The sequence below is a fragment of the Amia ocellicauda genome, chromosome 18, assembly GCF_036373705.1.
Source record: "Amia ocellicauda isolate fAmiCal2 chromosome 18, fAmiCal2.hap1, whole genome shotgun sequence".
In the NCBI taxonomy this organism is placed as follows: Eukaryota; Metazoa; Chordata; class Actinopteri; order Amiiformes; family Amiidae; genus Amia; species Amia ocellicauda.
Window position 1 is genome coordinate 10,679,119 of NC_089867.1, and position 19,942 is coordinate 10,699,060.

General features: G+C 36.4%; 1 protein-coding gene across 1 annotated transcript in view; it reads right to left on the minus strand.

Annotated features, from left to right (window-relative positions):
- nek11 (NIMA-related kinase 11) overlaps positions 1-19,942 on the minus strand; it is a 67,976-nt gene that overhangs the window by 30,807 nt on the left and 17,227 nt on the right. Inside the window, exons 3-11 of the mRNA XM_066690411.1 lie at positions 16,310-16,475; positions 10,155-10,273; positions 9,700-9,764; positions 8,527-8,653; positions 5,582-5,731; positions 3,637-3,715; positions 2,492-2,577; positions 1,247-1,366; positions 264-357 (exon numbers count right to left, since the gene is read on the minus strand). Coding sequence (XP_066546508.1) covers positions 264-357; positions 1,247-1,366; positions 2,492-2,577; positions 3,637-3,715; positions 5,582-5,731; positions 8,527-8,653; positions 9,700-9,764; positions 10,155-10,273; positions 16,310-16,475 — 1,006 coding nt within the window. The remainder of the gene's footprint in view (positions 1-263; positions 358-1,246; positions 1,367-2,491; positions 2,578-3,636; positions 3,716-5,581; positions 5,732-8,526; positions 8,654-9,699; positions 9,765-10,154; positions 10,274-16,309; positions 16,476-19,942) is intronic.

The window sequence follows — 19,942 nt, forward strand, 5'->3', positions numbered from 1 at the left end:
CCTGCATCTGAAGATGAAGACAAACTGAAGATTTAGGGATGTTTTGTCACCATAATATGTGCTGCAATTCATTTCGAATTTTCATAGGTTTCCAGCTCACTTCAGAGAGAAGAAGCCTTTCCAGACAAATCAAGTGCATCTTTCTTAGGGATTCCTTTGCTGTCTGCTTGTATGCATCTCATTTGTATAAAGTAGATTTTCCGCAGAATTTAAAGAATGGTCCTGACAAGTCTAGAGTGTGAAAGAAAAACAGCCACTCTTACGTTTAGCACATCCACGTTGACGTGCTGAAAGTTACGAGACCTCAGTTCTTGCATCCGACGACAGTTTTCCTGATATTTCTCTTCTGCGAGTTGCCTGTTAGGTGGAGTAGAAATACCATTCAGCCCTCTTTATTTAACAAATTAATAAATACAAATAATTATTTATGAAGCATACTTTTAGTATCATCCATTATAGATTAATTTAGTGGTGAGAAATTGCTATATTTTAAAATGTTGATGTTGCATTAATGTATCAAACATTGGTAATAGATGTGTAATTATGACATTATAGAGTAGTAATAAAGCCTAAGTTAACCATAACTGTTGTATTTCACTTTTAAGTCACTTTTGGATATGAACAAATTAAATAGTGTGGGAGTAATATCTGTATTAATGTATAAATGTAGTTAAACATTTGTATTAATTATCTATGCCTTCATAATTGAGCGTCTGATAAACATTTATAAAACATAAAGCATTACCAAGCTGCTCCTAAACATTAAGTTTACCACTGTTACCACTGAGTTACCACTGATATTATTATTAAGGTATTTAGTAGTGCTACTCTATGTTTAATTCACATAACAATTCCCTTAAGACAAATCTTGGAGTAACAGGTTTTTAATGAGTGAGGCCAACTGGAACCTTGCGAATGTAGAACAAGACGAGAGAATGTCACAATACGCATTCATTAACTTTTATGTTAAAAGATTTAAAATCACACAGCTTTTCAATTTCAAAACAGGTTAACAAGACTCAGCCTTTAAGTTTCACCATGGGACAAGATCATTACACAACTCGGCTGGCAGAAAGCCAAACTTGCTTTGCTGATTTTGATGACAACCGATTTTTACAGCATTTAAGCTAATCTAAACTATTGTCTCTCCAGTACGGTACTTCAAATCCAGTCCTTACTCTGTACAGTATGTCTTATGGTTCAATTTCATGTTAAATACCCAAGAAGGGTGTTATTAATATATTACTTTAATTTTCTGGCTTTCTCATCTGCGACTTGTAATTTCCGCAGCCTCATGCGTTCCCGGGGTGTCATTTTCTGAACTTCCGACCGCTCCCGGAGAGTTTGTAGGTGAACTTTTCTCTGCCTGAAAGGAACATATGGCATGTAAGCAGCTGCAGAGTTTAGGGACAGTAAATGAAGCAGTGAGATGACTGCTGCTGAGAGCCAAAACTGTGTTCCTCTTCCTATATCATAAAGTGGCAAAGCTTCATTAAGAGAGACTCAGAGACAGGAGGGACAGAATTCAGCACAGTTAAAATGATGTAAATCCACATTAACATTTGCTGCATCAAGTCACTACCAGACATTAAAATGTCACATTTCACAGTAGGACGCTGCTCTCCTCAATCTACACCGTCTACTTATTTAGGCAGGGTTCCTTTACCCATTATCATTTAGCATAGATTAAGTAATTATATTTCAATTCAATTTATATTGTCTAATTGTGTGTAATAAAGCCCATCTCTACCCAGCTGGTAGCAGCCCCAGTATTAATACTCCATTGTTTTAATAAACGGTTTAAGCAATTACCAATCAGTATCAAGTTTTACCAGTAATTTGAAGGTTTAAATAAGCATTTCAGTGAGAGGGATACAGTTCACTCCAAGTATATGTAAAATGTGTTTTTTTTTAACTGCACTTATTAGTTAAGGTTGGCAAAATGTAGAGAAATAACTTTTCTCCTATGGCCTTTGACACATGTCTTAGTCACTCCTGAGATTATGTTGGAAATCATTGAATATGATAAAAAGCGAAACACAAAAACAAACAACTTGTGAATGAAAGCAAAAGTGGAGTTTGCAATGAATAACCCAAAAGCTGTTGCACACATACGTCACCTAATTAGCACATTCTGAACAGAGAATGTAGTCATGTGACCCACAGTTATCTATTTTTACCTTCCTTTTAATAGCTGCATCGATATTAAACAGTGACTAATCCACAAAACATTCCTGCTGTGATAACACCAATTCCATTTTTTTCCCCCAAATAAATAAGCTTCTCTGTCCCATTAATTATAATGAAAATTATATTATAACATAGCAGAGGAGTGTATTAGTATGCAAATCAGGTCAGGTAAGTCTATATCCTGTTATTTAATTGTATATGACGTACACAAAATTAAAATAGGTTTTGTTTTGTTATGGGTCATGAGGAATATATAAACCTTTATTCACTGCAGTTAGACAGGAGAGAAGCGTATACTCACAAAGCATTCTGAATCTGAGCAACTTCATTCTTGCAGTTCAAGGTTTTGTCTTTCAGTGTCATGCTTGAGAATTTGTGTTTTATATTCTGGAACAAAATAAATCAGTCAGTGTGACATCCGAGTATTCACAATTCACGTTTCCCAGTATGGAAGACAACAGAAAACTGACAAGCTTTATTTTGCCATTGAGACACTGGTTATCAAGTACAGAGGTCACCAGTAGAATGCACGACTTGGTTATCTCATTTTCTTTTTTTAGAAGAGGAAAGAAGTGTATTTGACAATACAGGAAACAAGAGTGCCAATTAAAATCTGAAATGAAACAAAAAGCCAGGGAGAACAAAAGTTGCATAACTTACAATGTCGAAATTACAAAACTCATTCTCAATCACAACAAAAAAAGTATTTCTGGACGCTATCATGTTTCACAGAAGGAAAAAACAACCCTGCAAAAGTCTGGTAATTATTACATTTCTTAAGAGCTGGCAACACAACAATAGCTTAGAGATTTGCACTGATGAAAAATGCATCCTTTGTGAAGCAATCATTGTTTTAGCAGTTTGGTGCTTTTAAGTAAGGGAAAATAAATGTCTGTTCTGGTTTTTGAAAAACATTCACTAAATCTATGCTTGGGACTTTGGGTTTATAAGTGAAATGAATCACAACCTCAGACAGTGCAGCAAATGAAAATTACCTGTTTGTTTTTTTAATTTTGATTTTAATTTTAATTTTTCAGCATTTCTTCATAATTTCTAAACTAAATTAACTAAATAACTATATATATCAAATGAGCTCCGTGATTAAATATTGACTTTGCTTGCATGGTGCTGTTTTTATTGCTTGAAATCTTGTATTTCTCAGGTCATTGTACTTTATTAGATAATAGGACTAGATAGAAAAACAAAGCAAAATTTGTGTTCTGGTAATCAACCAGAAAAGACATTGGGTCAGTAAGTGTTTGGACAGAAACAATAATCCTCATAAAGCAAGTGCTTTGTCTTCTTTTTGGAAAAACTCTAGACAGAACAACATTTTGATTGGTCAGGTCTGCTTTATCCTTTCACAATTCAGAGATCTATTTTTTTTTTTTTTAGCTATATAATAATGGAAGATCTCTTTATTTTACTAAGGAACACAGAACTTACCTGAAGATGCTCTTCGATGTATTTCATTTTCAAGATATCTGCAGCTGACAGTCTTAACGAAGGATTCTTGTTTAGCATGCTAACAATGAGAGAAACCATATGTATTAGAAAATAGTTCCCAAAAATAAAAAGTGGAATTTTATGCATGCGTTGAATAACAATTCACATTCAAACGATCTTATTGTCTTCTGAGAAAACTAAGTTGAAAGTTGAAACTAAGACTATTACTTTACGAGATGATATATTGTAACACTGTGAGTGTCAGATTGGGGAGCCATGGATGAACCTGGCTGTTGTAGTGTTGGTGTGGAAATAGATAGTTTAAAAATGCTTTCTAAAGAAAAAAAAAAACTAGCCCAGATGTCGATACCCAATTCAGGGTCTCAAAACAAACTATGATCACAGCCATGCACACTCACACACTCTCTCTCAAATGTATGTTTGGGCCAAGGTATACTCAGCCAAATAGAGCAAAGGTGTGTCTGATGAATTTCCCTTTGCACAGGCAAAGCTAGCAATCTGGGTAACCAGAAAGAATAAGATGGTAGGGCAAGGAGTGACCGAGTCACAGATGTTACTGACTGAGGGGGTACATCTCTGTGCACCTGAGAGCCGAGTGTGTGTGTGTTACAGGTTAGTTAAAGACCTGGGCACTTCAACCAGCCAGTGGTGTGCATTGCATGTGGTGAGCCAACAGGTGTCTATGGGATTGATCCACCAGGGAATCCATTCCCATCACATACAGCAGCCATCATGCCCTGCAGTGCGTCACTATATATACACTACCGGTCAAAATTTCTCCAGTTTTTATTGAAATTTGAAGCAACACAAACCCGTAGAGAGCTGGAAAACTCTGTTTACACTGTACTAATACACAACGATTTTACATAATTGTATCTGAACTTCTCTGTGCTTGATAGAACATCAAATAATATATACTGGATTCATCTTTAGATTGTTCTGAACAAAACAAGCCTATTTGCAAAGAAATACGATCCCCCCCACGAGCAGACTGTGCGTTTAACCCCCGGGCTCTGAATGATGGCGAGCAACAGGGAAGCTGTAAATCGGGTGTGTTTGAGAATTAAACAAGCTGGTAGCCAAGAGAATAAGCTTTCAAACGATGTGCGTATTGTAGGAATACAGTGTAACTTCTATGCACAGGAGCTGCATGTAACACTGCCAAATAATGCTTAAGAAGGTATAGTAAAACAGTATATAACTCTGAAATGTTAATTATTTTTCAGTTTTAGGTAACCTAAACTTTTTTTAACCTCTGAAGTTTACCGCTTACCTTTGTACCATTTCAGGTTACTCACTGTACTTGAACAGCTTAAATTTCAATAAAAACTGGAAAAATGGGGGTGTTATAAAACTTATGACCAGTAGTGTATATGCTGAGAACCTGGTGTAATCTCATGTTAAAATCATTTGAGACTCCCAATCCTGTATTAAAATCAATCAATACTTTTTACTAGACATGTTATGAGAAAGAATATGTACTTGTAACCACAAATATAATGTGATCATAAAGCAACACATTCATAAATAAATACATACCTTTATGAGAAAATGAAAACACCGCTAATGGCATTGTACATGGTTTTCTGTAATTAAACTTGCATTGCCCTGACAAATACATAGGTAATTTATGTCCAGCAGTGGATGTACAAATAGATTACCTATTGAACTGACAGATATGATGGGACTTTAAATTTGTCTCTTGAGAAAGCTGAAAGCAACAGTCCGTAGCTGAAGTCTGTGGCCATTGTATTGAACCTCCCTGTACAGCGAGTACAGAATCTAACACTGGACTCTCATAAATGAGCTTCTGATGCTGACATCAATCAATAGACTGCAACCATAATTTTTTAGAAAGATGGCCACAGATTTCATTGAATGGCATTAATTCCTAAGAACAGACAAATAGCTCGGTAGGGCTTACCTTTCCATGACTGAATTGAGTTCTTTTGAGTATCTGTCCGGCAGCACAGGAGTTTTCCCCTCCACGATTTTCATGACAACAGATAAGAAATTATTGCCATTGAATGCATGGTCCAAACAGCACATCTCATATAAGATACATCCCAGAGACCTGCAAAACAAAATGTTAAAAAAAAAAAAAAAAAAGTATATATATATATTTCTCTGCAAAAAAACATTACACTACAGCCTCTCAGAATATAATTTATAAAACATCTGTTTTTTGTGTATATTAAGCTGTTCAATATATACTTTGTTTAATTTTCAAAATAGCACAAATGTGAAATACTTTAGAAGTGCTTGTTAAAAATACAATCTGATTCAGTATCATTGTATTGAACACAGTTTTTATAACTTGACTGAGATCAATGCATTGATTTCCACAGTTTTTTTCACAGTATGTGAGTAGATCATTATTGACAGATACTTATCTGTGACAACAAAGTGGACTTCCAATCTTCCGTTAATACACAGATTATACTCTCCATTGTGTTGTTAGCTTTTGACGTTAATCAAAGCAAACCTGATCATTACAAAGTCCATGAACTGTATAAAACAATGAAGTGATATGAAGCATAATACTTTCAAAACAACACAAAAGAAGTCATTACAGCAATTAATAAAAGGATACATCAACTGAAGTGAGAATCCTATAGATATGTAAACAGTGTTCTGCATTTTAATGTCTAAAGAGTTTTCTGAGGTCAATAAGCTTGCAGAAACCATCTATAAAAACACATAAAAAGTGTACTAGTATCCTCCACTCCAAACCAATTTGCAAATGTTTCTATGTATTTATATTTTGTAAATAGTTTCCTAGTCAATCTAAATAGGCGAACCAATATACAATTTTGCATGTATCAAAGGAACAAAAATAATACTTCGCATTTCTGTAGCAGATTACTGCTGTGTCATTCACAAAACACATTTCCAATACCTTGCCTGAGTGTCAAGAAAATGAGTGTTGCTTTTTTTTTTTCTTTTCAGCTAAGTCATACCTGAAAAAAACTCTGTTTGACTTCACTGATGTGATTTAGAGTGCAGTGGATGTCTGCCAATCATGTCTCCTTCTTAAATGGAAAAGGCAATATCTTATTCCAAAGCAGTAAACTGAAATCAACCCTCAATTATCTACTTACCCTATTCAGCCAACCCCTCAATTCAAACATAAATGCAGCTGCCTAGCCTCTTCATTTTTCAGCTGATTGCTTACAGGTATGTCTGCATACTCATCAGCACATATTACGAACAAGTTTATATAATTCCAAGCAGACATAAAAGCACGCCCCCTCCAGCATAAATCAAGCAAAGCAAGGAATATGCAGTGTGATAACAGGCAAAATAATATTATTTTCTTTTCAAAAAGAGGCTGTTCCTAAAATAAATAGCATGTGGCTTCACAGTAAAGATACCCTTGCTAACCTCTGATCACCTCTGTCTCCAGCAGGTGACCTTCATCCAGACAGTCTGATTTAGTTCAATAGGTGTGAACTTTTCTGGACTTACTGCGAGGTGGAACTGCACTGTGACTAGTGTGAATGGCCCTCCAGAGTTCGACAGAGTATAAATACCTGTGATTATTTTTGTCAAAGACATACAGTTAGGTCCATAAATATTTGGACAGTGACATCATTTTGTCTCTGTACACCACCACAATGGATTTGAAAGGAAACAATCAAGATGTGCTTTAAGTGTAGACTTTCATCTTTTATTTGAGGGTAGTTACATCCAATTTAATTAATGATTATGTTAGTTTGTCCAAATACTTTTGAGCCCCTAAAATTGGGGGGACCACATATACAAATGGGTGTAATTCCTACACCGTTCACCCAATTTGGATATAACTACCCTCAAATTAAAGATGAATGCCTACATTTAAAGCACATATTGATTGTTTCCTTTCAGATCCATTGTGGTGGCATACAGAGCCAAAATGATGATAATAGTGTCACTGTCCAAATATTTATAGACCTAACTGTATGTGCATATCTTTGTTGTACTAAAACTAGGCATCACAAAGTGCTAAACCTATTTCTGGGAGCCTAAAGCAGTCATGTCTTAAAGTGCAAATGACACACCAGGTGTGTTTTTCAGAATATATATATATATATATATATATATATAAATTATGGAGTACATGTATTATTAACATCATTAGTTGCATGGTTATTTAGCATTAGCTTTATTTACTTTAGATGGTTGGACAGTAATGGATTTCTCTTCTGGCAGTTCACTATCATTAAGGTCATGTACAATATATAATCATCCTCTCACAAATATTTTTTCTTCTTTCTTTATGAATCATTATCAGCACTTGTCGGCTTAAAATGTGAATTCATTATGATGCTGACAAAGATCAAAGTGCTGAAGGTGTTAGATTCAGAAATTAGCATCAACTGCCTGAGGTTATATGTATTATTGAGATTGTGTCTTGGTTCCCCTCCTACCCCAGAGGAATAATATTTCCTACTCCGCTTCAAAATTAAGCTGCGTTTCCCAACATGAAAGAATTATTCACGCCATCAAATATGAAAATGATTTGATCCCCCCAAAAAGGGAAGAGGTTATGATTTGGAGTGTCCACTCTTTACCTAGGCAAGGCCATTACTGTAATCTGGTACTGCTGGGTTGTGCTTTTGTGAGGAGATTCACTAGGTCTTTTCCTTTCATCTTCAAACAGTGTGGATGTCCAATTGTTGTATACTAAGTCTTCACTTAATCTTTTTTCCATCGACTTATTTTATTAAAACTTTTGTAACAAGCACATACGAAAGAAGGACCACTTCATTATTTCCACGTTTCAGTGTTCACAATGTTAACTGTTGACAGCTGAGAACTTCCTAAGACATGTACCTTTTTTAAACTCTGTAATTTAATGTTTCAATTCATGGCAGGTGAAGCGCTTACCATATATCAGATTTGGAGTCATAGCCTTGGTGACTGAGCACCTCAGGGCTCATGTAGTACGGGGTTCCAGTAAATGTAGTGGCCAGATCACAGGAGCCCATGAGAAGACAAGAAACTCCAAAGTCACCTACAAAAAGATAAATGGAGAGATTAGCTGAGTTGTAATAAAGAGCTACAGATGTAGCTTATATAGCTCTGGAAAAAATTAAGAGACCACTCCAAGTTCAGAAATCAATGTTAAGTGGTCTCTTAATTTTTTCCAGAGCTGTATATATATATATACACCGATCAGCCATAACATTATGACCACTGACAGGTGAAGTGAATAACACTGATAATCTCGTTATCATGGCACCTGTCAGTGGGTGGGATATATTAGGCAGCAATTGAACATTTTGTCCTCAAAGTTGATGTATTAGAAGCAGGAAAAATGGGCAGCGTAAGGATCTGAGCGACTTTGACAAATTGAGATGGCTAGACAACTGGGTCAGATCATCTCCAAAACTGCAGCTCTTGTGGGGTGTTCCCGGTCTGCAGTGGTCAATACTTATCAAAAGTGGTCCAAGGAAGGAAAAGCAGTGAACCGGCGACAGGGTCATGAGCGGCCAAGGCTCATTGATGCACTTGGGGAGCGAAGGCTGGCCCGTGTGGTCTGATCCAACAGACGAGCTACTGTAGCTCAAATTGCTGAAAACACACAGAACACACAGTGCAGCGCAGTTTGTTGCGTATGGGGCTGCGTAGCCGCAGACCAGTCAGGGTGCCCATGCTGACCCGTCCACTGCCGAAAGCGTCTACAATGGGCACATGAGCATCAGAACTGGACCACGGAGCAATGGAAGAAGGTGGCCTGGTCTGATGAACAACGAGTTCAAGGTGTTGACTTGGCCTCCAGATTCCCCAGATCTCAATCCAATCGAGCATCTACATGGTTAGAGTCTCTTTGTCCTTGGTTATCGGTAAACTATTCATACAGAAGACGACATTTTCAAATGTACACTTGGGAAACATAATTACATAGTTTGAAGTTTTGAAGGCAAATATCCATTACTGTCATGAAGGGAAACAGGAGGTGTTTTCTTACTAGGCACTGTAAAAAAAAAGGCTCACTTTAAAATCTGAAACCAACTTCAAAGCCTCCATTTTCACATTCATTGAAGAAGGATTCCTTACCTATTTTAACGATGTTATTTTTAAGGAAAATGTTTTTTGTCTTTAAATCCCTGTGCAGTATTCTCCTACAAAACAAAAACAAGATGGGACAGATGCAAATGAACCTTTGCGAAATACATCTGTAAAACAGGTAATGGTATAATGAAAGCTATAATGAAAATAAGATATCAAAAATGACGGCGAAACCTGCACAATCGTATGAGGTAAATACAGCTACATAAGAGGGAAAAATCATACACTTTTACTGCAAATTGTTTCTTATCCAAACTATTTCACACTGTTTGTAGTACTTGCTGCACATAAACATGACAATCTGTCACACAACTTGAGCAGTGAACAGATTTCTGTTTTTCAACCTTTCCGTAACCTCCAATACTACATTTATTGTGGGTGCCAAATAGTTGAATTGTATCTATATGTTTTGTACAGTGCCTGGTTATTTAAACAAACATTACCTTTCATGCATGTAGTGCACACCTAACAACAGCTGGATGACCCACTCTGTTATCTGTCTTTCTTCAAATGTTTTGCCAGCTTCTTTGTATTCTTCAATTTTATAGTCCAGATCACCATCCTGAAACAAAAGTATAAATGTCATCAGTGTTGCCATTTAAGGGTTCATCAAGAAAAACAGGACTTAATGATTGAACTGCACAGACCACCCAAATTAGGCAAATTCCAAACAAATGTCTCTGAAAACTGCAGTAGTTCCAGCAACAGAAAAGGATTTAAAACTGATATGTATACAATTTATTGTATTTACTCTGGAGGACTTTTCCCTAGAAGCTGGCATGTTTGAATGAATGATAGACTATTTATTGGAATGTTTTCATTCCGTTTGTGATTGTGAAATTAATTCCAAGGCTTATGTTACTGTGTAACACTGAGAAATAATTTGAATCCTCTATGACGTCACTGTGCACATTCAAAGGCAAGGTGTAAATTAAGCTATTATTATATAAAAATGTCAATGGGTGACTAGATCAATCGGCCATTGAAAAGTGATGCTCGGCTGTATTAGCGTCTCTTTTCAACTTGGGGAAAACATAATTATATATAAGTTCAGTGGTTAATTATGAAAATTCTACCATTGAATTAAACATACATTAACAATACTTTGAACCTGGAAATTAAGACGCACTTGTGGTCTAAAGGGCCTTCGTAAAGGAGAGTCAAAAAGTATTGTGAAATAAAATAAAGAAACACGCAAAAAAAAACATAATAGAAAAGACTGAGAAAACAATGAGAATGAAAAATGTACATTATGTTCAGAAATAAAGTAATTACATTTAAACAAAACAGCCAAGTCTACATAATGTAGACATGAGTTATGTACAATATTTAGGTATTTTAGTTATGAACAGAAAAATAGATTTGTTACTGTAAAAGTCACAAAAGAGAGTAATTCACTCCTAAAGACTGCATCAGCATAGGCATGACATTAATCTTAATGACTGAAGAGACCGAGAACAAATACATTTGTATAATTACACCTGGACAGAAATGTTATTGTAAAATATGAGAAGATTGATACTTAAAGAACGAAGGAAATATATGATGAAAATATACTTTCCTTCACTTTATGTAATGCACATAAAGGCAACTGTGAGCATGCGAAATATATGGGTGTGTGTTGTGTGTAACAAGAGAAAAGTGAATGTTCCCGTGAATGACTTTTCTCTATATATTTTTGGAAAGTAGTCCTCAAAGGTCAAAACCTGAAAAAATAATACTCATAAGAGTTTCCATGTCTCCATAGGCCTTTATATGACTGTGTCTCTTATGATAAAAACTGCTTTAAGTCACAGTTTTTAGTGTTTTATGAGTCTGCAATTTCATCTGTCTCAATAGCTGCAATCAAGCGTCTCACTGCTGGGAGACATCTTTATACTGCTCAGTGCCATTTGTGCTCCAGTTGACAGTATCTGTGAGGACCATTCTGGTGGTTGCAACCAGGCTCTCATGCCCTGACAATGAAGATAGAAGTGCCTCTGAGTGATCCACCAGCGATCATTTATAAGAGCCTTTGATTCGACTGAAGTCTCTCAGTGAAAACAGCTGCCTCTTAATGCCTCGCAAATTTGACCGCATATATGGAAACATACGTAGAAACTGACATTTAGGCATTAATATTTCAACTTTTTCCGTGGTGTAGCTATTTGACCTTTAGGTAAAGGTTAGGTAGGGCTAATCTAACTCTCAAAGCACATAACATGAATGATTCACACAGCATGTATACATGTATATTCAATTTTGAAGAGGAAAATTCATGACAAGAGGAATCTCACTTTAGACTTTTAATACGTTATGGCGCTTAAAAGTCAGTCACTGCACCAGACAACATTTCTTTTAGGACTGGTTGTGAAAAGCTATTATTGGGACAATATGAAGTCATCCTCTTGTATTAGCCAATTTGGTATGGGAATTGTGCAGGAATCGACTGTTCTGGCCATTAGATGGAGTCACAGGGGATGCCTGACTGACTGACTTTCATGCCTTTAAAGCCTCACAACTTAGTTAAACTTGAATTCAGAAAACAACAGATCCTCAAGGGACAGAGAATGCAATTTCAATCAGCGCAATTCACAGGTTTCCCAATATACTACAGAATCAGAACAAAATAGTCTTCCTGGCTCTATCATTATCCCTTCCTTCCAGTCACATGACACAAACCAAGGAACAGAGGTCATTCCTTTCATGTCTACATTTCAAGATGAAGCCATATATTCGTGAGCAATCTAAATTGGGGTCAGGAGAAAAGAGCAGCTGAGACTTTCACACGGTATGTTCTGGACAATCCTATTTGTGTCCAAAGAGTGATTGTCCACAAAACAAAGCCTCTGCCTTGCTCTTCTGAATTGGAAGATTGAAAAAACTCCTATCAGACACTTTCGATATTTGCCACGTGTTGCTGTTTCAGTCAGGTCATACATTATCATGGAAAGAGGTAAAACATATTCAGTTCTGCTGGGTAAAGTGAAGTGTTTTTCTCCCTGCAGCTGCATGGTTTTGAATAGCAGATGTTGATTGCGGTCTAACAATTGTTACACGCTTGTTTTGAATAGTTGCCAATATGTAGTCGAGGTCATCAAATTGAAAATATGTATATTTCTTTTTTGCAAGGAAAGTTTTCAAAAATGTATATTTAATTATCTGTCTTTAGGGAGAAGGCTGAACTGCAAAAGCAAAGAAAAGAGGCTGCTTGTTGAATATTTCTGAAGTACACAAAGTTAAAATGATTTAAAAGAAAGTCTATATGCGTGCGTGCGTGCGTGCGTGCGTGCGTGCGTGCGTGTATTACATATGTATGTATGCATGTGTCATTATATCTGGCTATCTATCTATTAGCGCATCTTTACCATTTCTATCTATCTCTGTATCTTCCTATCTAGCTACCCATCTATGTAATCTACCCATCCCTCCACTCCACCCATCCTTAGATCTGACTGTAAATCTGTTTTGGTCATAGTTGCATATGCCGATATTGCACATCTGAGCTCTGTCTCATCCTCCAGCCCCCTCGAATAATTTTCACAGCAGGTGCAATGCAATCAACACCGTCAAACTCCCCTGGAGTTTCTGCCTCTGAGAGCTCTGTACTCTGACATATTGAGATCAAGAGCCCCCAAATTGGTCAACTCCTAGGAGCAACGTTTCAGAGCCAAGTGTTCATGGAGAAGCCGTAAACATCAAGCCAAATGTGCTTAAAGATAACAATAATAATAATAATAAAAACAACATTATAAATGTTAGACATTTGATTTGACAAATTAAGAAGAATCAGATTACAATCCAGTGCTTTTGTTTTCATCCATATTTCTTGGACATGACTCATCAGTTGCTGTCTATCTGACACGTCTTGAAACCACCCCCGAGTATAATGCAATGGCCTTTGATTTATTTTCTTAATAACATTTTCATAGAAGACAATTCAGTTTTTTATTATAAAATATTAACCCTATTGTTCATGCACTCGTAGGAAAGCTGTGTCTCAATGCTGAGCAAAAAGACACCATTTTCCAAGTTGACATTCTCATATAAACCAGGCTTATATTGCAGAAGGCTTTTTTATTTTTATTTTAAAAAGAAGCAATAATTTGGTGCTATATTTATAAATCCCTATCATGATTTCACACTTTGTAAGCACAGTAATTAAAAAAAAAAACTTTTGATGGAATGGTTCCATTCCATGGACTTAACAGAAATTATATAGCCAATTAATAATGCTGTGTTCAGCAATGGCTACACTAAGTGAAAAATTACTCTCTTGTAGGTATCATGAGGGGGGAAGTCTCTTTATCGTTAGAACAAAGTCTGCCTTTCTTATTCTTTGAATTCAAAACCACCCCTTTCATCATAGTCTGGACAGTTTTTAGTTTTTTTTTCCTCCAGTGTAGCTATGATTTGTTCTTGACCCATAATGCAGGTGTCACACTCTGACTGCAAGTTACAATCCCATTCCTCCATGTGTAAGCTTCCCAGTCCTTACACAGCATGGCCTCTTTAATCAAAAACATGACATCCAACACCTGATTACAGAAAATAACAGGCTCTCATCACCACTTCTCTAAGGCCAGTCAACAAATATGGGCAGGTCAGGAACACATTAGAGTCCAATATGGACTTGGGGAGTAAAGCAGATTCTTTACAAATGTATCATGCTTGCCAACTCATACAGTCTCATACAGAGCACATTTGAGTTTGATGAGGAACGGGATATGGACATAGAAAATGACTAAAAGGACCATGGGGCTGTTTTTGATTGACTTTAACTGTGATGTGTTTTAATATAGGTGTCAGTTAAATCATTACAGTAAAACCCTCAGTCACCAAGGTTATCTCCCACAGTGCCTTCAAGTCTCCATCTAATTCTTCATCTATAAAGCACTGACATATAATTTACCTTTAAAACCCTTAAGTGTTTTGTATCAAATATAAGTACATCTTCTGAGGGCTAATTAATTGACATTTAGAAGGGGCTATTTGACATAGCCGCAAAACACACGAATTAAAACTGTGATTCACCTGCCAATCACAACTCCCAAGGCCAACACACAATGGTGACTTTTGTTTGAAAGAGGATCCTTCAATCTACCTAATGCAAACCCAAGCCCAACTTGTGATCCGGGCATTGCCTTTGTATCACTTAGCATTTATGATTGACTCTTCTGTGTTGTTGCTCTTTTTTGCCACTGATGGTATTATTGTTTCTTTCCATTCATAATGCTTTCTCCAGTAAATGCTCTGTAGTTCATTGTCATTCTGTTGTTTATTGCATTTTGTTTTCTTGTGGATATAAATTCTCCTCCATGCATTTCAAACACTTTGAAAGCTGCCCTAAAACTGGTAGCACTTAGGGATCCACAGAGTGCAGCATAACACAGAATCTTAGATGACTCTACTTGATGGATGACTCTCAAAATAACCCAGAGGACGGTCCCTGGTGGGTTTAGTATGGAAACATTTGTGTATATTTTTTTGGTTTAAAATAATATAGTCTGACAGTAAAGGGAAATCAAATACAACCAACGCTCTATTAGAAGTGGTAAGAGCAGGACAAGATCAGGCAAAGTGCAAGTAAAATATGAAGCAATGAAACCACTATTACTGAGAGGAAATTATTTTCCAATTCCCCAAATGGAAAAAGTCATAATGTTTTTAAAGTGGTTATTACATATTTATTACATGCTTCAAACTAGTAAACATTACTAAGTGTATAATAACTTTTTTTTTTATCTTCTTCATCAACTATGATCAACACTGAACAAAACATAAGCTTTCTTCATTTTAAGATCTGATGCATATTCTGCTTGGTAAAGTTGAAAAATTTGAAGATCACTAAAAGCTAATGCTGAATTGGTTCATTTGTTCCATGCTTTTACGATGTAAAGTGATTGATAAATAAAAAAGCAATTAATACTCCATATGTTTTCTTTGTTAAGGGGCTAAAACACTATCAGCCCCTAATGTATATGATTGCATTTGCAATATGTGATGTTTTCCCTCTGGATGTTTAGTGTATGCTTCATTAGATCCCAGAATCTGAAGCACTCTCTGATCTGTGTTGGGCCTGTGTAAACCCAGGATACACATATTCATTCTGTGTTAAATTCTGTTACTGAATATGAAATCTGATGGCCTCAATGGGAGATACATTTTCATTAGGATTAACATTCTTTCCACCTAATCAACTGTAGATAATCACAAAATCTCATCAGCAAACCTGAGATTTAAGAGTGCCCATTTCATACACTTTTATAACAAAGTTAAAAAATAGACTGTACACCTGGCCGAATACATCCAATATCACTATTGCATACTGTATAACCTATAACCATAACCTATCTGAGACACAAATGTCGAAGGTGCGGTTCTTAAAAAGTCTAGTCCCACAATCACTTAGTATAGGATGATTAATCTTTAATTAAAAACAGTTTGTTTGAATAATTTCACCTCCAGGGTTTGGAACTCATGAATTCCAGCAAAGTAAGCTACGATGACAATAAATATACACTATGCATGCCTTTCAATGTCCAACACTGTGGAGCCTTTCTCTGAAACTGTTTATAGATTAGAAATGTCCTTGACTGCTGTGCCTGTAAAGCCATACCTCACAGTATTCTGTTATTATGCAGAAATTGTCTCTCTCGAGGAAGCTGGTATAGAATTTGAGGATGGTGGGGTGATGGAGCTGAGATAACAGCTGGGCCTCCACATTGGCTTGCACTGTCTCGTTGGGGTTGAGGCCTCCAACTGGAATCTCCTTCAACACCTTTCTGTCAAAAGAGAAAGGCACATAAAACCTGTGGTGACCATTCCTTCTCTCAAACATTTTCCACAAACAACCATCTTGACCATAATTATTCACAGGGAAACTAAATAATAATCCAAAATGGCAACAACAACAACAAAAAAGTATAAAAAAATGCATTCTGAAATTAGCTCTGATGCGACTTTCCGCAAAAACTCAGTTTATGATGCGAGATAAATCCTGTATGTTGGAGATTAACAGATACAATCATGCCAACTGTGGCTGGGGACTCTCAGAGGGACAAAGGCATTGACTTGGCACTATCGGAGCTGGGCGGGGGGGGGGGAGTGGGGAGATAATGGACTAAACCTAACCGGAGTATATAAAATAGCAAAAGTACACAATTCTAAATTTAACCAGACAAACAAATTACTATGCATTACATTGGATGTCATTTTTTCATATGAGATTTTGAAATGTTTTTGGATTTATATTTATTTAATATTGATATAGAAACATTATGTAAAATGCATATCTAAATACAGTTTTGGGAATGCTTGGAGTACTTCGTTATTGAATATCATAAAATCATTTAAACTAATTCTGCTGTCGTTAATGGTGCCTCTGGATTGGCAGAAATTCACATGGGGTTTTATAGTGTCCCTTGATGCACATAATGTGCATAATATCAACTACAGCCAATTTGAATCGGTGCTACAGCAAAAGGGTTAAAGGGTGGATTCTCCTAGTTAAAAATAAAAAAAACCTTTATAATTCCCCTTGATTATAATGATACTGCACAGATGCTTTAACTAATGATTGGGCTAAAAAAAAAAAAAAAAAGACAGCTCATTGCCCTGGCAGCGCTCATTTCTTTCTCTCACGAAGCATTAAAGCAAATACAAAGATGAAAGTTAAGTGTCTGACATCCTCATTCTATACTCTCTCGTGTCACTGAATCCCTATTATGTTTTAGGAGCGGACGCAGAAATGAAAAATGTTCACTTAACAATGCTGTTAAAAAATGCATAATAAAAGAAAGGAAAAAAACTTGTATTAAAAGCAAACAAACCAACCAACAAACAAAATGTTAATTATTCTCCAGTGACTTGCTCAACTTTTTAATTATCCCAGTTTTCAGTCTGGATTTTTGAAGATCCCAAGAGGATGCTTATTAAAATGCATGAAAACTGCTATGTTGCAGGGCAGAAACCAGAGAGGACAGAACGTGGTAGTCCTTAATAATCTTTGAAAGGTGAATTGAGCACAAATAACAGTAAACATGACTGCTGACCTATGGAAGATACCAGGGAGAAATAAAGAGCATTCCCATGGGAGGCATAGCTGTCATTTATAATGTTTTTATTTGCTTGGTAAAAAGCAAAGTGCAAATGCATTACCTGATACCTAGTGTATTTTCAATGACACTTTTTAAATTAGTACTTATGCCAATATATCACATTTGCTGCAAACTTTAATTATTAAATCAAAATCAACTATTTTAGTTACTAGATTATGGATGTATGCATGTTAATTATTGTCCTATAGCCTACATTTTTAGATGAGTCTTGAACTCTAAAAAACAGTACAGTCCGCCAACTGCTTTTTTTTATTTTAGTTTTTTTTACTTGTATAGTAATTCTCTACATAGCAAAACTGGTGAGTTTTAGGAACTGGACAGGGATCATACACTGGACACTAGTGTTTTTAGCATCATGCTCATCCCAGCTGAGTCACGTAACATCTCATAGCTATAGATATAATCCCTGCACATTACAGCCATGACTGTCTAATGTTGTAACTGCAGTTAGAGGTGAACCTCAATGTTATTCCCAACACTTTGGAAACCAAGTATGCCTGGGTGCATTATTCAGTGAATGCAGACATTACAGGAAAGCATACTCAATTAGGGGATAATTCCCTATAAGGAAAAAAAACAAAAGGTTCAAATTGATGATTTGGTTCACTTTGTTTAGAGAAATAGTCTTAATATATTAAAACTGGCAGGTGTGTCTTTTTCATCAAGCTTTGAAAATGAAAATCAGCTGGTCTGGGCTGAAAGGGGAGATTAAAGCAAAGGGGTGAAACTGAATGATCAGATGTCTACAGCAGGTATGTGATGCTGAGCTCTGAGTACTTGCAACTTGCTTGCTTTTCATTTCGGAGAGGTTTGGTGCACATTTCCATGAACTGGAAGTGCCATCGAAGGTCTCCTCATCTAACGTACTATTGTGGAGTGCAAGAATTTAATTTGTCTGTGTGTTTATCTGCAACAGGAAGAGATGATCCTGGAGATTCCTATATCTGCATTATGATAACTGGGACATGACGAAGCTCCTTCAGAAGCCTTATCAATGGAAAACTAATTGCAGTCACAGAAAATCAAGCCTTGATAAAAGCAAAGCATATGTTACTGTATCCACAGGGCATTTACAGTCCCCCGACAGAAAAAGCAAACAAACATATTAGTAATGATCTCATTCCCATGCGGTTTACTTTGATAAATAACATTGCTTAACTTTTCATGACTACCTTACAGTGTACTGGTAATCCAAAACAAATAGTGAAATGCTGGACTACCTCCATGAAGCCAAAACTGCTAAGACTCAACAGTTAAAATACTTCAAGGTGGCTGGTTGATTTCCTGTAACAAACAGCAGGACCACTGCATGCTCATACAGATATAGCACCTCATCTCAGCTTGCATGAAAACCATTTGGAAACATAAATAAATACACATACATACTTCCGTAGAGTAACGCCACTAAGAAAAAGGAGAGAGATGGAGTGTAAACCTCAAGAGAGAATAGGGGCTTTGAAGTGGCAGAAGGAGGGGAGATGACGACAAATTATTATTGGAAAAAAAAAAATCTGAACTTCCTTTTTGCTGCGATTCAATGAAGCCCAAAAGGTTTATTTTAGGCTCCGCCTCTGGTGTATTATGTTTCATGAGGAGTAAATGGCTGTTGTATCTCTGGGGCTATGAATCCATCAACACAGTGCAAACATGCAGCAATTTCACACGGCTCTATTACAGAAGCACCATTAACCCAGGTTCAGCAGTGGCAGTAACCCTCTTCTCGCGGGTGCAGAGGGAATTGATAAGTGACCACCCTGTCAGTCTGCATATACTGAACTCTGCACCACGGAGGAGATTGAATCTTCCTCTCGCTTCCTTCATGTTTCTTCAATTTAAACTTGGCCCTTTCATTCTTTCAGCATATCATTGCAACTTTTATATTACTGAAGTTTTTTTTTTTTTTTAAAGGCTAAAATAAGACCTGTTTTTATTTAATCTTTCTAATTTGATCCTGAATACAACCCATAGGGGCACACTGAGGTAAATCATTTTAAACCGACACAAAACTCCAGTAGAGTACCAGCAGTATTCAGACTCAGTAAGGAGGCAAAGTTACCAAACTCTACAGCTTTTCAGTTTCCAAGATGGATGCCATTTAGTTCTGATTTACAATTTGCTAGATACGTCTTACA